This window comes from Chaetura pelagica, unplaced genomic scaffold, assembly GCF_000747805.2.
Source record: "Chaetura pelagica isolate M959 unplaced genomic scaffold, ChaPel_1.0 scaffold10, whole genome shotgun sequence".
Taxonomy (NCBI): domain Eukaryota; kingdom Metazoa; phylum Chordata; class Aves; order Apodiformes; family Apodidae; genus Chaetura; species Chaetura pelagica.
The window spans coordinates 11,446,285-11,467,485 of NW_009952263.1; the positions used below are offsets into that span (position 1 = coordinate 11,446,285).

The 21,201-nt window shown below is 36.9% G+C and overlaps 1 protein-coding gene across 4 annotated transcripts in view; it reads left to right on the forward strand.

Moving 5' to 3' along the window:
* Window positions 1-243: 243 nt before the first annotated feature.
* The window catches only part of OSBPL3 (oxysterol binding protein-like 3), a 43,715-nt gene continuing 22,757 nt past the window's right edge, over window positions 244-21,201 (forward strand). The window contains exons 1-11 of one of the 4 annotated variants that reach the window (XM_010007572.1): window positions 244-336; window positions 7,016-7,132; window positions 7,336-7,389; window positions 7,595-7,708; window positions 8,498-8,668; window positions 11,918-12,044; window positions 12,316-12,419; window positions 12,536-12,628; window positions 13,234-13,390; window positions 15,708-15,838; window positions 18,565-18,672. In XM_010007572.1, coding sequence (XP_010005874.1) covers window positions 244-336; window positions 7,016-7,132; window positions 7,336-7,389; window positions 7,595-7,708; window positions 8,498-8,668; window positions 11,918-12,044; window positions 12,316-12,419; window positions 12,536-12,628; window positions 13,234-13,390; window positions 15,708-15,838; window positions 18,565-18,672 — 1,269 coding nt within the window. The remainder of the gene's footprint in view (window positions 337-7,015; window positions 7,133-7,335; window positions 7,390-7,594; window positions 7,709-8,497; window positions 8,669-11,917; window positions 12,045-12,315; window positions 12,420-12,535; window positions 12,629-13,233; window positions 13,391-15,707; window positions 15,839-18,564; window positions 18,673-21,201) is intronic. The other 3 variants (XM_010007574.1, XM_010007573.1, XM_010007575.1) reach the window with 3 other exon arrangements.

The window sequence follows — 21,201 nt, forward strand, 5'->3', positions numbered from 1 at the left end:
TTTATTACAATTTCATTATTCATGCTGCAAGATGACAGTAAGAGATGGCATGTGATAAGTGGGTTTTTGTTTTTATTTTCCATTTTAGGAATTTCCATGGGATGCAGATCATGCCACTGGACTGCATTTGGGTGAAGGATGAGTTCTGCACTTCTCATAGGAGTCTTCCAACACATTTTCTAGATTACCTTTTAATAGTGTTCTAAGTAAGCTTATGTGAAACAAACCAAATGGTATTAGACCATGAGTGAGGAAAAGAGCTTCGGTGTATCCCAGAAAATGTTGTCTCCTTCAAGAAGTACTAGCAGCTGCTCCTCCAAGCAGGGAAGTCGACAGGTAATAAAAACTTTTTCAACCAAACTGGAGGCATTGTTACGATCGGCTGTTACTTTTGCTCTTGAATATCAGTGAATCTCTTAAACTCTGCATTCTGTCACTGGTTTGTTTTATTTCATCATTTCCCTGTTTTCCTTAATCTGTTTTGTTTTGGTGGCAGCATCTTGCTTAGAGTCAAATGCAATAAACACATTACGGAATAGCAGGTACTTACAAAACTGAAATGCTAACAGTGACTTTGAATTTTTATCACGTATTTATGGTTGCTTTCTTTATAGTGAAATATTGATGCTGTAGCAGCTGGGTCTCAGTGATTTGATCCTGAAATTCCAAATCTTCCCTGTGAGATACTACTTTGTGGCAGAATATTGTGTAACTGCTCTGATTATTTCAAATTTCCAGGGAATATGCATGTACGTGTGTGAAAGAGAATGCATTTTTTCCAAAACTTGCCATAGGGACTTCCTGACAATGAAAAAGTGCCTAGGAATGCCTGTGAATGGTGCTTCTTGATGTAGAAGCATAGTTAAGAAAATAAGAATTTGTGTAACATGGTGTGTGAATACCTAATACAAAGGATGTTTTGTTTTCTGCAGAGATGACGTTATTGATTAAACCTTACACTTTTAGAAGATGTATCTATGAGTGTTTGCACCTGACAAGCGAAGACAGCTTCTGTTTGTGGGCAAGAAACATTGACCTTCAGCCACACTGAGAATTAGGCTTACATTCAAGATCCATGCTTGCAAAATCATGAGCAATATGCGTAACATAAGCTTTTATTTGCACAGATGCTGACTTAGTGAACTTCTTGAAGCTGCCTCAGGTTGAAATTTTAATTGGGGCATCCCAATCCCCCAAAAGCTTTGGAGACCTCAGCTGTGTTTTGAATTAACACCTGCGTTTCTGGGACTTCTGGCCCTGAACACAGAATTGGCAAGGCAAATATCTCAACAATTTAAGCCTATTAAAGTGCTGTGCTTGTAGAAAATGCTGTGCATTTCTAGTATCCCAAGCAAATAAGTCCCTGCTTTCAATATGCCTTTTTTGTTTTCCTGCAACATTATTTTTTGTGTCCTCGGTGTGAGATTATCTTAAAAAAGTGTAATTTAATACATTTGGTATTGTCTGGTTCAACAGTTCATGTCTATCAATTGTTACCAAGTAGTATTTAAATAATAAGATTTACATGACCATGACTAAATCCACTGGCTGTTACACAGCCAGTATAAGTAACCATACTTATGCAGAAGCAAATTCTGCAAGAACCTTGCTTATTGCCATTTAACATTATCAAATCTGTTGATTGTCTCAGGGGTTTGATACTATTATTAGTGGGTCTCGTTTCTGATCCATTTTTTGTCCATCACCTGCCCTCTGTGGAGCAAAGGAAAAATTCAGTAAGGTTTAATGTTATCTTGTCAATTCCCAGTTTTTTAGTCTTTGATCCTCATACAAAAATGCAAGGTGTATCTGACCAAGGTGTGAGATGCAACTTGGTCTTTTGATTGTATTCCTGGTACGTCCATGTTCATTCATTGTAGTCAGGCAGATGATAAATTGCCTTGTACACCTATTAGGCCAAGCAATAAGGCCAAGATATAAAGATTACTCAATGTATTTGGAAGGGTGACAGAGTTAATATTTCTTTGTAATAATATGGGACATTGTGATAAGTAACACAATTTTAATAGATATTTCAGGATTAATCTTTTCTTGATCAATTGTTGCAATACCAAGTAAGTAATGATATACTTCTGCATCTAGGGAACCTACAGGTGTTGACTGATGGGTCCATATTTTCAGGCGGTGGTAATATAGAGGGCAAGCCCAAAAAAGTTGGAAAGTTTGTGTGACTTGTTATGCTGAGTAATGATCACTAAGCAGGACTAAAAACTTTTCTTGCTTGATTTTCCTATATAGTTGTTCCTATGTAGTTTCCTACATGGTTTTCAGAAATTGCATGTGCTTTTTAAGGTTCCACTGGTACTTCTGATATTTTAATTTTGTAATAGGGACTTCTAATATTTATAAGGAATACTTTAATACTTTCTCTGTTTCATTCTTTACCAGGTGAAATAACTTCCTAGCTTATCCTATAACTTTGCATCTGCTGAAGTGACCTGGAGGTATTCCTTCAAACTAGCAAAATTTAGGAAGAAAAAACTATTTTAAATTAGTTTCTTTCAGCATTGTCAGTGTTTACGTGCATGGCTCTGTATTGTTGCTCCTTCCTTAAATCACTGGTGGTTTGGGTGTTTTTCACATTACTATCTTTTCACTCTGAAGTTGTCTTGCAGTTTACAGAACAAACTGTTTTGCTGAAGAAAACAAATATTTAACTATCCTGTGCAGTGTATTCTCTGGATATTTACTTGAAAATAACTTTTGTGGGTAATTTTCCCTTATGTTTCTTTAATTGATTTTTTAATTATATTTTGTGATAGTAGCATGTTTCAGTGAATGTTTTTGTTAGATATACTATTCTGTACTGCATGTGGAAAGCATGACCTTTAGGTCCAACAGTCAGCAAGACTTACTGGTCTGGACACAGCAGTACTTTGGGTGAGAAGCAGGTATCTTTCCACCTTTTCCTGCTCCCCAGAAGGATCTGGTCTTAGAGATTATAAAGATCTTTACCTTGCTAGATAGGCCCTCTTTACTGGTGTAAACTGTATAGTACGTGTTATAAAATCTAAGTTGTCTGGGCAGTGGGGATGTTGAGATTTTGTCTCTTTGAGTGTCTTGTCTCTTTGCTCCCTGCTTCCCACAGAGGATTTCTTGTCACACATGATCAAGTAGTTTTGTTTGTATCATTAATTCCTTCTTTTCTCACTCCGCTTCTTGTATTGGTAAATTGGAGCTTCACTGTCAATCCCTATTACTATCCACCTACTCAGTGCTGACAAGACTGGGGATGAGTGATGCCACTGTCTGAGAGTTAACTGTTTTGCCCTTTTCATCTGCATGTTAGTTTGAATGACAGCAATTTAGGTGTTCCCTTAAGAAAACAGCAGCAATTTAAAGTTCTAGAAATCTGTTAAAATCCCCTAGTTTAAAAGTACTGCAGATTTTTCTTGGGTTTTGGTGTTGTGTTTTGGTTTGATTTTTTTTTTTCCTTTGCAAAGCCCTAGTAGAAGAGTACAACATCATTCTGTTACAGGGAAGTGCTATGATTTTGATAGTTTCCTTCACCTTCCAGCTCCACAAAGGGCTTCTTATTCTTCCTTCAAACACTTGTGCCTCTCAGAAGAACCTTCAGAGCTAGGCTTGTTGCTTGCAGATTAATGACAGATCAGCCTGACAGGTGCTTTTATCTGTGCTGCTGATCTGACACAGCAGTTTTTTAAATCTGATTAAGTAGAAAGAAATTCTGAAATGCACAGGAGAAGGGACCTGAATACCAAATTTGTTTTTCCCTCAAAAATAGTGGGATCTGAGTTTTGAGTCTCCCTGATTTCCTAGGCACAGGCTCTGTTGAAGGCACACATTAGCACCACATAATAAGCTACTTGAGATCAGGATACAGACTCCCCATAGTCTGAGGCTGCTGTGCCCACTCAGGTAGATCCCTATAGAGATGTAGACCATAGGTAGACTCCTGTGATACAGAGGATGGGCTACTGTGCCAAAAAAGAGTTGTCTTAAATAGGGCTGCAGGACTTGGAGAGACCTACTCCTTCCTTTGCTAAACTTGGTGCTCTTTTTCTGCCACGTAGAACACATCTGAAGTGTGAACCAAAGACATTAGGTTCACCTTCACCTTGAAGCCCCAGACAGGCTACTGCCATATTCCACTTCTCTGCATTTCTCTCTGCCCCTCTCCTTCAGTCATGGAAAGGAGTCTCTTCCACAAAGCCACAACTCAGACTGTGTTTTGTGAGGAAGGAAAAATGGTATTGATGTTCTTTACATTTAATTTGACCTATAATCAAAGGAAGATATATTGTGGTAGTTATTTTTAAGTTTAGTATGTTAACTAACTTAAAAAATAGATTCAGTAGAGAAAAGCTTTATGTCAGCTTTATGTTAAAAACCCTCGTGTTCTAAAAAAGCAAATGAAATAATTTCCGCCAACTTTATGAACCGTAACAAATGCTTTAGTTGCAGCTGATGCCAACCCTTATCCTCCACAAAGCAGGTTTCTATTTTGGGCGCTTTAAGTATTTGGTACAACTGACTGCATTTTATATGGGAAGAAAGTCTGGCACTGTCATCTGTTTCATTCAGGAAGCTGCAAGTGCAAGCATTGTTCTGAAAGCCATTGCTATGGTACAGATGCTGCAGAAAATGAGGAGGGTTTTAATTTGTTAAATAAAGAATATTACTACAGTTGCCTAATGACAGACTTACTTCTGAAGACCAAAGTGTATGTTCTGTTTTTTTCTCAGTCCCAGAGCAGGTATAAGCCAAGTAGCAACTGCAGGGTGAATTTTCAGTGTTGTTCTGAAATGAGCACCTCTGGAGCTAAGAATAGTAAAGAGTATGTTCCTTCCTCAGTCTCAAGAGAAATGTCTGCCTGGGAAGAAAATGCAGTATTGATCATTTAGTGCAGATATTGGCCCATGATAATACAAAACCTTTGGTAGCATCATAACCTTAAGACACTACCAATCTGGACATCACTCTTATGCTAGAATTGCTAATGCCATTCAGTTAGAAGTTTTGGGGAGTTTTTTTGGGGTCTGGTTGGGTTTGTTGGTTGGTTTTTGTTTTGATTTTAATTTGGTTCTGTGTTTTGGGGTATCTCTTTCAGTTCCCTGTTGTGGGAATCAGCAAAACTGATCACATTCTGAGTGCTACCATAGCTTTCATGAAATCTTATATCTCCAGTTTGATCCTTTGCTTTCAGACAGATGAGAACAGATGATAACTGACTATCTTGATTAATTTTCCTTCATTTTAGAGAGTAAGCAGTTTTCTTCCCCTTCTGCAGCTGCTCCCAGCAATAGCCAACTGATGCTTTTTCCTCATTCAACGAGATGTCAGATCTCTTGAAGAAGAAAATACTGATCAAGATCCTGCAGAGTTTGGGTCAGGAGTGAACAGATCCAAAACAAGTTGCAGCAGCAGTGTTTTGAAAAATGTGGAATTTTGAGGATTCAGGTGGGAAAGGCTGGACTCTTCTGGACAGATGTACATGGAAGAGGATCAGATGCTGTCACTGCAGTCTTGTACCATGCATACATCCAGCATGGCTCCCCCATGGGTTCATGAGTCCTGCCAGCAAACCTGCTCCAAGGTGTGCTCCTCTCTCCACATGTCCACAGGTCCTTCCAGGAGCCTGCTCCAGTGCAGGCTTCCCACAGGGTCACAGCCTTCTGCAGGCATCCACCTGCTCCAACATGGGGTCCTTCATGGGCTGTAAGTGGATATCTGCTCCACCATTAGCCTCCATTGGCTGGAGGAGGACAGCCTTCCTCACTGTGGTCTTCACCATGGGCTGCAGGGGAATGTCTGCTCTGGCATCTGGAGCATTTCCTCCCTCTCCTTCTTCACTGACCTTGGTGTCTGCAAAGTTATTTGTCTCACATATTCTCATTTCTCTCTCTGGCTACAGTTGTTGTTGCACAGTTTTATTCCCCTTTTCTTAAACATCTTGTTCCAGAGGTGCTGCCACCATCACTGATGGGCTCTGTCTTGGCCCGAAGCAGGTCTGTCTGGGAGCCAGCTGGCGTTGACTCAGTCAGGCAGGGGGGAAGCTTCTAGCAGCTTCTCACAGAAACCACCCCTGTAGCTCCCCATTGTCATTATATTCCCCATTTGTCATTATATTCTGTACATTAAAGTGTTCTCAGTATTTTTCAAATATTTGGAGATGGTAATAACACATGCCATTTTCTGTCAACTGTTCATAATTCTAGATTGGTCAAATCCTATGGTAGCTGGCAAGAATTAATTCATTAGATCTCTGATAGAAGTGTTAAAACTCATGTTACATTGTTCCATAAATAAGAACTGTAAAAAAACTATGAGGTTTAGTCTCTTCTCTGTTATGTTGTTTCAGGATCTTTAATGTAAGAGATTCTTAACAGCAAAAAAAGAGAGATCTTATTTTAAATAAAAGTGTATCTGAATGAAGAGTGGTTTTTATTTTTCTTGTATTCGCTCTTTATGTAATGTTCCTTATAGTACTTGAGTTACTTCGCTGGCTTTTAAAGTTTATTTTATTTATTTTATTTTGGTTTATTACTTTTACTTTAGAGACAGTGCAGTTCATATCAAACAATCTTGAGGTAGTCAATATGGGAAAAATAATTTTATAGGAATGGTCTTCATTTGCAGTGTCTTTTATTTCTGCTTCATAACCTACAAAACGTATCCTTTTAGCATGAAATGTTTCTGCTTGTGATGGCAGAAGGTTTTTAATGCTGCATTTTGACTGTGTATTTATGTATAGAAAAAGATAGATATAAAATACATATAAAATTCTGCTAAGCACATACATTCAATGAAATATATTGTCATAAAAATAGTTTAGTTTGTAGTTTAGTTAGTATTGCCTCTATTTAAATGAAAAAGAATCTTATCTCTTGGGAGATAGATAACAAAGTGTAGAGATGGATCTGGGGTTAGATGTCAACTTTTTTTACTTGAAGCCTTTTATCCTCTTGAATCTCTCAAAAATGCTGTTCTTTGGAAGAAAGAAGATTTAGATTTGGATTTTCTGTTTAAGCAGGACAGCTGGGAAATTGTAGAAGGACTCCGGGGAGCGATGAATTGTACCCAGGAGCCACAAAAGCAGGAGGGCTGCTTGCTGAAAAAGAGGAAATGGCCTTTGAAGGGCTGGCACAAGGTAGGAAAAGAATGTGTATCTGAAAGACTGATACCATGTGAATGGGACTTGCTTGGTGTGGTTTTGTGGCAAAAAGTTACTTAAGAGCAGAGAGTGTTCTCCAAAGAAATATGGGGAGGGGTTGTAGTGTGGTTTTGTTTGTTTGAGGGGTTTTATGGGTGTCTATTGTTGTTTGATTTTTAACTCTGACTTTCTGATTACAGAGATACTTCTTTTTGGACAGAGGGATTTTGAAGTATGCTAAATGCCAAGCTGATGTAAGTCTCATCTTTATGAGATAGTAACACTACTTTATAAAAAATAACAATAACTCCATATTTTTGGCAACGGGAAATAGAATTTCAGCAGTTCTGAACAGTAGGTTGAAGAGGGGAAATAGTGGTTTCAGCACTATTCATCTATCCTTTTGCTTTGTTCTTGAGTTATTGCTATTTTCTTTTTTTTCTTTTTTTTTTTTTGCAGATAGAGAGAGGGAAGCTTCATGGCTGTATTGATGTTGGACTTTCTGTCATGTCTGTAAAGAAATCAACAAAATGTATAGATTTGGACACAGAAGAGCAGATATACCACCTGAAGGTAGGTCTTCAAGATTTTTGTATTCTCGCTCCCAAAATAACAACATTAGCTGTGTATGATGGAGACCCTAGTTTTTTTTTAGTACTAGGAGGTTTGTTAGTTACACTAATAATTTATTTTTTAGTATTAGCAGATTAGTTTACACTTTGTAATTTGAGAAGCCTTACTGTTCCAGTGTCAGTAACTCTGACATAGAAACCTCAAGGATGTTGCATGTCAAGCAGCACTCCTTTCACCCAGCACTTTTTTTCAAGAAAGCGTGTGCACTTGTTGCACAAATACTTTTCTCAGTAGTTGCCTCTTGCTCTATGTCTTATCTATAGGAAGTATTTTCCAAAGTCAAATATGTAGATTTATTTATCCTTGTGGAATAAGTTGTATTAAAATATATCACCAACATAAAATATATCACCAACATCAAATATTTATTTGTGATTTGTTTAACCTTGACTAAACCCTAAAAATGGCAATGAAGAAATGACAAATCAAGTATTTGTTTATTTGTATTGGTTGTTGTGTGTTGGTTTTTTTTCCATCTGGAGGTTGCTAAGCATAGGGTTCTGCACTGGAAGTCATAACTATAATAACTGACTTTATCATGTTTATCAATTTTCTGTCATGCTTAAGCTTATACAGTGTGTGATTTAGTAGGAGCATCATTTGAAAAAAAATCCTGATATTTTGCCAATAAAGTTCAGCCAAGCTAGTTGTCCGCTGAGCGCAAAATACCTTTGCTTCCTTGTTACTGATTTTAAATGTGGATGTTACAAAGCCTGAAATTTTGTGTAGGTGAAATCTCAGGAGCTGTTTGATGAATGGGTTGCGAAACTTCGGCATCACAGGCTGTACCGGCAGAACGAAATCTCCATGTTTCCTCACGATGTCAATAATCCTTTCTTCCCTGTCTCAACTACTGCCGACTCTGCCCCAGGTTTCTCTGATTCCACTCCCAGTAGAAAGGTAACAGTTGTGATTTAAAAATACTGAGATTTCATCTGGGATTAATTTGGTCTGATTTGTGTTTATTAGACCATAAGGAAGTTTATTGGTGGGGTTTAAGTTATGATACCAAATGTCAACAGGAAAATTATATTATTTTTTTATTTACTCCTAAGCAGTTTTATCTGTGATGCTGTTCAGTTTTATAATATTGTCTAATTGTTTTAATGCTGTAAATTGTAATTTCATTATGACTTTTAAAACTGGATATTGAGTTAGAAACCTCATAATATTTGAGACAAAAATCAGTATTTGTCTGATACTTGCTAGTGAATATTACTCTAGATTACAGAAGAGCACTCAACTAGATCTTTTTTTTCTCTTTAGCTTTGTTTTCATTTGTCCTTTAGCTAATAAAACCTTTTATTTTACATTAATTAATTTGTGTATACCTGTGGAGTATATAAGAATTATCCAAGAGGTAGAAGAATTATTCAAACTAATCCAAGGACCTTGTTGTAGATGGGTACGGGGTCCAGATGAGTCCAGTCAGCAGTGTATGTCTCTTTAGGTGAAGTCTGTGACTGTGAGTTTCACAAATGACCTGACAGGTGCACAGTCCAGCACCACAACTGACTGCTTTGATGCAATAGCGTGGAAAAGTGATTGTGTTCTACGCCTGAAAACAAACCTCTCTGCCTTCATAGTCTGCACATTGACTGGCTGATGTTCACCCAAAGAAGCTCTTTTGGTTCAGTCTAGAACCAGTGACCTCTTTTGAGAATATTGTCTTTTTTAGCAATACTGTGTTACTTACTGTAACTGAAACGTCTCTCTGTCAGCTCCAGAAGTGTCTCCTAAGGTTTTCTTTCCCCTGGCTATATTGCTGCATGATCTGAGTGGGTTTCTTCTCCAGTGCCTGCATTTCATCACTTTGATAGGACTATCCTGGAACTGATTATGAACTTTACCAAACACAAACATGTGCCTGAAGAGCTTTTTGCTAGTGATGTCTGAATGGGAGGAGATCTGTGCCAGCAGGCAGCTGCAAGAACAGTAACTCACCCTGCAGTAATGGGGCTGTTCTGCAAAGAGCTGTTTGCATGCTTTCCAAGGTGCCAGCAGCTCCTTGGCTCTGACAGCCTGCTCTTCTGAGGCTCTGTCTGCAAGGAAATGCCAGACCTCTTGTGGCCATTTAGGTCTTTCTCCCAAACACAACAGCGGTAGAGGGGAGAAGAGTATCAAGGGCAAAAGTGAAACGTTGCAAATCCCTTGATGTCTCTGTGCTGGTGTTCTCAAAAATAATAATAATAAAATAATAATAAAAATATGCATGTGACCAGCGTGTCTAAACTCTATGCTCACTGTCAGGAAACTATTTCTTCTTTGGCATGAAAGACTGTAATTCACTTCTAATTTATTAATCCAGATTTGCACTGCAAAGAAGCCCTACTTATTTTCATGTGAAAAATAGAAGGGGATAACTCTTAAGCTGCAGTTAATCACCTTAGCTCTGATGAAGCTAAAGGGAAGTCTGCCAATTTACACAGCCCTGGCTTCATATTAATCAATATCAATCCAGCAGTTAGGTTAGTTTGAGAAAAATATGTGGAGTGAACTTTGCATTGCATTTAATTTGCTTTTAGAAACAGTTTTCACATCTGTTTTTGTTATTGTTGGGAGGTATATTTATGTATCTGTGTGCATTTATGGGGAATGCTTGGATTCTGAAGCTTAGCCATGCTGATCTAAAGCAAACCTATGCTAACTGAAGTTATATAAACTCTCTCTTGCCCATTTCTTGGTAATGCCTACGTCCTTCTTCCCTCCTGCTTGTGCCCCTCCTGTATACTAATTCTAGAAAACTTGGTTATATGAGATATATTTCTGAAGAGATAATTATGTGGGATTTGTTCACAAAATGCCAATACATGCTCGTCTTTAAATTCATTTTACTTGTGATTTTAAAGGTACTGGGATTGTTACTTGGGCATACATATATAGATGACTAAAGCTCACACAGCTTTATGTAGCAGTAAAATAGCTCAGCTACATAGTTTAAAAAGAGATGTGCTTATGGATGCTTACTACTATTGCACACTGATTATATAAATTGACCTAGTCCTGAATGACATCACATGGATAGTGTGTTTTATTTTAATTTGCAACTCAAGTTGGAGCTTATAATGTAAATTTTAAAAGACCAATTGAGAAAATGGCAACCGACCAAGATGTAGATGATGTTTCCTATTGATAGATTTTAAACTAGTACTACTTGAGTTTTGATATAAGGTGAGCTAGAGGTAATGAAGTTTGTCAAGTGTATGCTTTAGAGAAGAGCCAAACAATTTAGTCAGCTTTTCTCTTAGCCACTGAAGTGGTCATGAATTGGTGCTTAAGATGAAGCATTTTAAAACTGGTTTTAAATAATATTTTGAAAAGCATGTGATTTGTTCTACTTCCTGATATAGATACTATCAAAGATGAAAAGTTTAGCAAGGTCTAAAAGTAATTAGGCTTTTGAATGGCTATTATTTGTAGTGACATTACAGAAGAAAACCTTGTTCTAGGCCACAAGCAACTGGTAGTACTAATGGGTAGAAATTTCTTCCCATTGGAAACTACTTAATGGTACTGCTCAGTTTCCTCTTACACAGAATTTCCAGTATCTCTTGATATGTCTGATAGTTGGAAAGGCTGAAAATAAGATTGAAAATGGTTAATGAGACATTGTAAAAGGATAGTATTTACCCAGATGAGGTGTATATCTATCACACATGTATTAAGGCCTGTCAAGACAAATACATGCTGAAATCATACAACCTTGAGTAAAAATTTTAAATAACATCTAATGTATCTTGTTTTCTTCACTGAAAAATAGCTTTAACAAAAATATGCATGTTAAATTTAAGTTTTTTGAAGGGCTTCTTTGGGGAGCGTGGAGAAGGAACATAATGTCCAACTTTGTTTCTGTTCTAATACGGTATTTGAATTAAAGTGACTTAATTGATGCAGAAATTTGTCCTTCCTCAAGATTTAATCTTCAGCAATTTTTTTATGGTTCATTTAGTGTTTTCACTGCTCATGGACAGCCAGTACATTAGGGATCCTGACATTATGCTCAAGGAACCTAGTTTATATGCTGCTTCTCCTTCATATTATTGATGTCTTCAGTCCTTGTCCCTGATCATAGACTTCAGCAGTTGGCTGTCAAATTTTGTACATACAGCAATAAAATATTGTTAATTTTTCACTTCTTCTTTGGAACAGGCAAGCAGCTTGACCAAACAGAATTCATTGTCAACTGGAGGTAACTTGTCATTTTCCTTTTCGAGTAATGATTCCAGGATTTCATCTTGGCTACAGTCTTCTGAAGACATGGAAAAATGCTCAAGAGGTAATGATAGATGAAGGAAGTTGAAAGTAGCCTAATTCTTCTAGTTTTTCTTGACAGCTAGAGTACTACACCATAAGCAGTTTTTACAGTTAGAGTTTTCTCTGAAACCAGAGGGAGAAACAGGGTGGCTGATGATTAACTGGCTATTCACTTGTTTTCAAAAGGACTAGTGATTTTAGTTACAATCCAAATAAGACTAAGCTACACAGAAAAAATCTTCAGTGTGTCTGCTACTTTAGGGCAACTTAAACTATTCTCTTATTCAAAACAGACCTCTCCAACTGTCACACATATTTACTGGAAATGAACCAGCTGTTACAGAGCATGGATGTTCTCCACAGGACATACTCAGCACCCGCTATAAATGCTATGCAGGTTTGTTGTGCAATTCCAAAAAGCAACCCCTAATCCTAAATGATCTAGGTGTATCTTCTAAGCTTTTCTGGTTTTATGGCAATCTGTATTATTTTTGCCTTGTATATTGTTAAAAGGTTGGACCTTTTGAAAGCCCAAAGAAAGAAAAGAGAACACACAGGAGGTGGCGATCCAGAGTTGTTGGGAAGGAGGCTAAAGCAATGTTACAGGTAACTTCAGTCCTCTCAGTTCCCATCTTACTCCACATCTTAGTTTTTCATCACTTCTTGGTGGAACCAGTTCAGGAAATATGAATCCTTTCAAGTAGTATTTTGTGCTAGTTCATTTTAAGTGGTAATATATCAGACAACAGACAAATATGTTGGCATAGATATCTGCAATAGGATCTGTGCTGTTACCTTCAGCAGACTGGCCATGGTTTTTTGCCCATGTTTTTGATCTGCTTCCAATTTTGGTGATTGTGGAGTTGGGTTTTTTCAGCAGTACATATTTTTGCAGATTCTCCAGATAGTTTTGTACACATTTGCATCCAGAGGCCAAGTGATTAGCTATAAGTGGGGGAAAATTGTATAGCACATTCTACAGCTCCCAATGGGTGTGTTTCTTGGACTTCTGCCCAATCTCCAATTATGGTATCTTGGGCAAAGCTGTACCTATGATTTCACTTGCCAAGCATCACTGATTCAAAGCCTATTGGTAAATGATAGTAGTTTTCCCATTTTTGGTGTCTCCAACATGTAACCCAGGTGGCTACAATAAAATAAAATTTTCTTTACATTTGTAAAAACATCACAAGTTACTGTCCTCTTTACAGGTGCCTTCTGTATTTTCTGCCCCTATGAGACTGCATGCTTCCAATCCTAACTTATCTACAATAGATTTTGTAGAGGAGAAAAATTATTCTGATGGCTCTGAAACAACATCAGAATTTACTAAGCTGCAAGAGGACTTATTGCACATTGCACATAAAGGTAAATTAAATTGTGTTTCATATGTGGTTGTATATAATCAGAGTTTAAATAATGATGTGACTTCTGAAAATGCTTTCTGTTCAATGTTTAGAAAATGCAGAAAACACCCTCTCTTCCTTTAATTCCGTTGAGGAAGAGCAATTGTTGAGATCCTGAGTAATTTGAAAGAAGTAGCTGCATCATCACATTTTTTTATTTTTTATTTAATGAAGGACATCCTTTTGTTTTCTGTTCTGAAAATGTTGATGGCAATTTTTTTTTGCCAAAAGTTAAAAATCCTAAAATCGATTGCTATAAACATAGCAGATTCATACTCTTTTGTGTTTACATGCATATATGTGTATATGAACACATGTATGTTTGTATATTCAGTGTGCTTGACTGGATTTCAGAGTCAACATTTGTTGGTGATGCAAGGGGTTGCTATGGCAGTAACCTATTTCTAGTGAATAAAGAGAAGTAAAATAATGTAAAGCAGCCAGAGGGGCAACCTGACTAGAAATGTTTCTCCACAAAATAATTTTTCATTAGCAGTGCTTTGCTCCATCACCCTTGCACCAGAAACATTTTTATTGTTTCAGTGGTCCTGGTGAGTAAAGCACTAAAGCATTTATATCTGAAAGACGTTTGGGAGAATTTGCTTTGTCCCCTTTTCCACAAGATGATGGTTGATGTTATCAATATGTATTCTTTGCTGGCATTTCCCTGCTAGTGCTGATGTATCTTGATTCTGCTATGTAAGAAATGTAATAAGCTTTATAAAGTCAATTATAGTCAAAAACTGATGTGTTTTCCAAAAAGAGAAAAGAAGTGGGGGTGGAGTACAGAACAAAAAGTTGCTAGTAAGTGGAGTAAAGAAATCACCTACTCAAGATCATCTTACCTGAAATGTCCATATTGGAAATTTTGGTTAGATTGACCCATGCATTGAGGGGACAACTGACTTGCCACTATTGAATACAGTAGCATTTTATTCAGAGTATGAAGAATTTTTTTCCGAAGTTGCTTTAAATGATGCCCTTTCCAAAAAAAGGTAGTGAAGACAACCTTTTCTTTAGCTTTTGATACAAATCAAAGAAAATGTCACATGAGTATTTTAGTATGAAATAATTCTTAAAATTTAAGTTAGTATCAAACTTACTAAATTGCATTTAAGGTCACTAAAGATTCTGGTCATGTCATCCACATCTGAAAGGCTAACATAAAATAATGGATGCGTCTTCTTTTCTGCACTCTGTGATACTGTTAAGGACTTCTTCAGATTACAGTCTGAAAATCAGCTTTGTAATGGTTTGCAGTGTTGAAATATAAATTAAGAATATTTTCTCATACGAGTAAACTAGGTTATATCAAATACTCGATTCAGCTTAACTCTGAGTGGATGATTGAAAGAGAAAGATATCAGAGATTTCTTCTTCTTTACAGCTCCATTTCCCTGTAAAGGGACACATTTTTGCATTGACAGTTCTCATTACTTTATTTCAAGGCTTGATTAGGGCCTCAGAAATCCTCTTATTCTCTAGTTAGATAAATGTTGTAATCCTGCATAAACAAATACTACTTGAATAAATTTGTATTGTTTGTGGTTAAAGAAAAGATTGTGTCTTAAAAGTAGCAAAATAAGGAAAGTGCATTTCCCCTTTAAAATCTAGTAATTTTTAAATTGCATGATCTTTGTCTGATTTGGATGTTTCGGGCTGGTGATGCTGGCTCAGGAAGGAGTAGAAGTAGCAGCATAACATGCACAGCATTCAGGATCTGACTCTGAGTCACTAAATCATCTAACAAGCTGAAATTTCCTTATCCCAAAAAGAAATAACAAAACTCAACACCACAGTTGACTTGCTTGTGGGGACACTACTAAACCTGTAGCTGTGGCACAGTATGTGTTATAGCTGCTTTTTTGATTACTTTTTTTTCTATTTCATTTTTCCCCTTCTCTTCTTCTCCCCCACATTAAAGGTGTGTGGAATAGAGTTATGACCATCTGAAGATTCAAGCTAATTGGGGAACAAAAGCAAGTGAAGAGCAGATGTGGTTAGTTAGCTTTGTTGCCATCTGTCACAAATAATCAGAGTAATTTTGACTGTGGTTAGTATAGTCAACATGGTAGTATTCACCATAAACATTTGTCCTACTAAAAAAATCTACCCTATAACCTTGATTAATATTACTTGGTTTTAGTAACCCACCATATCTGTTAACCTAAATTCTTGTTTCTATCACCATAAATGGTGTTTTATTGAAGTTTTACATAATTGGCATGTATACAATTGGTAGCTGTTTTTAACTGTCACTTTTTACAAAATGCTTCTAGTTTACTTCACCTTGAGGTCAGCTTTCAGCACCATATCTACAGAGAGAGAAAAGGTGAAGCAGATGCTGGAGCAGGATGCATCCTCGTCTCCCTCTGCACAAATAGTTGGCTTGAAGAATGCCTTAACATCCGTAAGTGAAATGCTGGAGTTCAGCAATCTTCATTGACATCACGTCATATTTTTAAATTGTATAGTAGTTAATTTCTGTTTCTTTAATGTCTGTTTTGTGCTGGAATTTGCAGTATTGAATCACAGTAAAATTTTTATATGGTGTTTTTCAAATATTTTTTCCTACACGTTAATGGTATTGTGAAATTACTTAAGTTTAATAGATTGATTTAGATATATAGTATAATCTGTATAATTTGATATTAAGAATTAGAGGGCTACTCTGTGATGATGAGTCTACTTCCTCTCAAAACGTACACTGTTTTATCACTCAGTTCTGGTAGGTTGCAGGTTTCCTTTTATTTTTCTTTTCCTAAACAACACTCAAGTATTCACTGAATGACTTGGCATAAAATAAAAGTGAGAGTGGCTGAAAGCACTCAGCTCTCCCTTCTAATGCACTCAAGCTTCATCATGCTGCACTAAGACTCTGCAAAGCAAATTCAAGTACAACTTGTTTATATTGACTTTCAACCTTGATTTTCTATTAGGTTTCTGTTAGGCAGAGTTCTGAATTACAAAGACTTTAAAAGCTGGTGGTTTTTATTGGTGTGCTTTTTGTAATTAGTTCAGAACTTTCAAGTAAGGCTTGTTTGAACATGCCAACCACACAGTGATCTGATTTCAGAGCAACAAGTGCCATCATTTCTATGACCATTACATTTCAATATTTGTTTCAAATTCCTAATCAGAAGGAAGACTCCTTGTATTTGATAAATATGATATAGGTAATCTTAGAATTATTTCAATATGAAAACTTCCATTGCTTTACAAAAGCTGCATATAGTTTTAGTTTTCTAAGTGTATAATATGCCTCTTTGCCTACACCTTTAGAGGCTGTGATGTCTTCATAGTATTTTACTCACTGACTTGCATTTTTTTGGTTTGGGCTTTCAGATGTTGCACTTGTCATATCTGAATAGGTGACTTTTATTTTTCAAGTATTATTTGCTTACCGTTTAATATAAAAACATGTTTTAAGATTTCTGAACACAGCATGAAAATATTTTTATTAGCAATGAAATTCTGGTGTTCATCTTCATCCTCTAAATATATTTTAAATGTCATGCTTTTAGATCCTATCTGATCCTTAGTAAGCCTTTTGTAGCCCATCCAGAAGCCATCTGTGAACCCTGGCATTTTCAGCAGAGGTTAGCACCTGTGACACCTACTCTTAGCCTGCAGATCTGTAAAGCCATGATACCAGCAGAAATTTTCTCACCCTGTACAGCAGAGATCCTGTAAGATAAAGGAATAAGCCTCCTTTGAAGATGTGTGGAAGCACAGATATGATAAACTTGACATATTTCCAAGACTTCCTTGCAAGAGAGTCTTGTGTTGATGACTTAATGTTTGTTTTTGTTCATTTCAGTTTGTTTTCTGTACATGAGGAACAAAAAATCAGACTCACAGGTTGAAAGCTATAAAACATAAGCCTGTTTTGTTCTCATAAGCCTGGCAGGGGAAGAAAGGTGAACATATTTGAAGTGGGTAAAACACTGCAAAATTAGCATCTCTGCTTCTGGTTCCCTCATTAAGAAAGTATCCTTGAGCCACATACAATCTAAGAAAAGCAAATACAGAATGGGGAAAAATAAGATATTTTTATTTGGAAGGGAGGAGGAAGACAATAGAAGGAAGAAAACACTTTGGAGCAAACAATGAAAATTGGGAGATGCTATTATGGGAAAGCTGTGTAAATTCTGTTTTTCACTTAGCTAATGTTGTGGGTATAACATAATGCTGTCTGCTTGAATGCTGGACACAGAAGTGACAGATGCATTTATGGCAAATTCAGACCTCAGATATGTAATGACAGGAATTACTTTCTTCCCTCCATCAACACTTTGAGCTTACTGTCTTTTCTGCCCTCAAGACTATTTCCAACAAAAATTACCATTGAAATCAGAAGCATCTGTGGGACAAAGTGGATGTGTAAACAGCAGGGTTCTTCACATCCTCGTGTTGATTTAGATCACTAAAATGAGCAGTACGTCTTCAGTAATTGTTCCAAAATTAGTAACCCAATCTTTATTTATTTATTTATTTTTCCCCCAGAAATATTTTCAATGCAAGCAGGATTGCATTCTTCTCTTGCAAGTCTGCTCTGACAGACACCTGTCCATCAGATGCACCCAGCATGAGTAAATAACATGTAACAAATATAAGTTTGCATTAGAGGCTTTTATTTTGATCATTGCCATTATCAGCTGCTAGGACACAAATTGTATCTGTTCGTGTCTGAATTTTTCTTCTTTCTCTGTCAGTAGGAGGCAAAGGGTGATGGAAGAATTAAACATATTTGGATGTGACAAGAGTAAGAATTAATTATGAGAGAGGCTAGGTTGGAGATAGGGGTGAGGGAAGGGAGCTTGAAAAGAAAGAAGATCCACAGAATTGATTTATAACTCATTAAAGCAGCTTGCAAAACCTGGTAACTTGAAATATCCCTGCCATCTTTGTCTTTTTTTCTCCCATACTGAACAAAAATAGTTCTAAATTTTGAGAGTTAAGGAGCAAAGTTTGAAGCATTTATAACAAAAGATTTGCTGAACCAGTAAAAACTCATGTGGACATGGTGTTTTATACTGCATTTTAAATACTCTTCACCCCTCTTGACACAACAAAGCCACGTTCAAGTTAGTTGAGAGAACTTTATATCCCAAATATTTTTGTTAAATATTCCAGGCATTAGCACAAAACACAGATCTTAAAGACCGGTTACGCAGAATACATGCCGAATCTATGATCCTTGATTCAGCATCTAATGCAAAATCAAGTCCAGATTTGGTGAAGGTGGGTATGGATTTCCTCTTTCAGTGATGTCTGTTCCTCAAGCCCCTACATCTAAACAGTGCTGCGTAGCTGCCTTTGTGTCCTGTTCTTATCTTTCCTATGGTGTTTTGTGCTAGTAAAATGAGTCTGTTTTTGTGGTTGAGTAGTTTCTGATGATGTGTTGTGTAGACTTTCCTTGTGAGCAGTTTTCCAGAACACGTTTCCATTACTTTTTTGGTACTGCTTCCTGGTGTTCTCCTTCATGCCCTGCATGCTTCCCGTTCAGCATGAACAGAGCTGCTGCCTTGTTACTTTCATGCTGTTTCTCTCTCCCTTACTCCCTTGTTCAATTTCTAGTTCTGTTGTCTTTCTGTTGCCTGTCTAAACACTGTTATCCCAGAACACTGGCTACCATTGTGGCTCACCTAAGGTTTAGAACAGCTGTTGGACATTTCCATGAAAGGATCAAAGAAATGACATGTACAAGAGCCCTTTCAGCCATTTAGTTTTCTTTGTGGAAACCTGGGGAATCTTCTGCATATCCAGTTAGCCAGTTTGAGAAGGACTGATGTTCAGACAGTTTTTTGGCTTGCTGTAGAATACGTGTGAATGTGGTGTATTTATAGGTCATGGGACCTAGGTGTTACTGGTGTCTTATTTCTGGTGGATTTTCCTAAGTGTTAACTCAAACAGAATCTTCTGCTGTGCTTGTAGTATTCAACTTGAGTGAATGTAACATCAGGGAATTTATATAACTTATTATTTCCTTTTATTTCTAAAGACAGTTTAGTCACTCCATCTGTACACTTCTGGTTTAGTTCTGTTTTAGCAGAGCTGTGTTTTGGTCATATTTAGCTCTTTGCTTGGTTTGGGGTTTTTTTGGTTGTTTGTTTTTTGTTTAGTTGTTTCTTTAGTTTGGTTTGGTTTTGGGTTTTGTTGTTGTCATTGGTTTTTTGGGGGGGATATTTAAGGTAGTTGATCATTCTCATGCCTTTTGCTTTTAATCCCATGAGAATTTGAATAGCACTTAAACTGCTTTCCAGACAAGCATTACTGCATTGCTTTTTAATTTCAGGAGTTCTTTATTTTCTTATGTAGTGGAGGTCCTTGCAATGACAATGGGTTATTTCTGCAATTATGCATAAGACATATATATATACACACAGACACACACCAAAAATAGCTTTTAAAAGATCCTTTAGAGGTTTCATTCACAAATTCCCTCTAGCATGGTTTGGGATGAAATAACTTACACTGGAGAAGTTTCATGTTCTGAGGACTGTGATAGCATAGTGCTACTGTGAGGAAGACAGGGCTGCTCCACAAAACTTGTCTCCAAATGATTCAACAGCTGCTATGACAGACCTGTGGAAATTGAAGTGGTATAAACTAGTATCTCAAGTCTTTCCATAAGGTAAAGGTTTGTTTTGTCTCTTGGGCAGTAATTTATCATGTCAGAGTGGGAACATGGAAGAAGACAATGTGAAACTCGCATGTGATAGGTAGAAAATACTTCCGTTCTTTTCCAAACCTTTCCAGCTCACTGTCTTTCTCAGCCTCAAAATACAGTATTGGAAAGAATCCCAGTAGCAATTATTATTTTAGTTTTTTTTTACTTGTAGACTAGTGTAACTGCCTTCCTACTGAAGAGGCAATGTTAAGGTTTCCTCTTGATGCTTCAAGTATATATATATTTAAAAAACAAGTCTTGTATGATCTCATATCACTATTATCAGCTGTAGTAAAATCTACCATCAGAAAAGCTTTGAAAGAAGATTTGTCAGTTTGATTGTAGACTTGTCATATTGTTCATTATCTTGTTCTGAAAGGAAAACTCTACAACTCCTACAATATTATGATAAGGCAGTAATTGTTACAAGTTAGTAAAGCATTTCATGCAGAAAAGCTTGAAAGCAGCTAATACACTCCTTTGGGCCAGCCGGTCCTTTTCCTTGTTATTGGTGGAGTTAATCAGGGAAAGCAATAGTGCACAATGTTCTTTGATGTTTTTACTGCAGCCACAGAATTAACCAAGTCTTGCTGGTCTCCCCACCTTTGCTAGGCCACCTTTTGGAACTCTGCTTATGCCGAGGATCAGTAGAGCTTCCATGGGAGGAGTTACTGAGATCTCTGTGGCAGTCAAAACAGTGTCATTTCGTGGCTTTGATAATATGGTTGGTTTGCTTAATACAGCTATCTCAGGTGTGGAGATGAAGGAAAGCTTTCCAAAGCACAGCATATGAAATTATCTAGTGAAGAAAGAGAGCTAGGAAAGCATTACTATTACACAGAAAGCAATTTTTTCCCTCTAAATTTTGCATGCCATTGCACTGCAGCCTTTGCATTAATAGCAAGGCTTAGGAGAAGACTAATTCATTTGCTAAGATCAGAAGGGAATGTGAGTCTAGGATGTAATATAAAGGGATGAGAGTTTTGTTCTTTTGGGGGCTTTTTGATTATATACTTGTGTATATCTGGTTAAATCACTCAAATATCAAAACATTTTACTTTTGTTTGCTTGTTTGTTTTGAGGAAAAAGTACATGCAGTG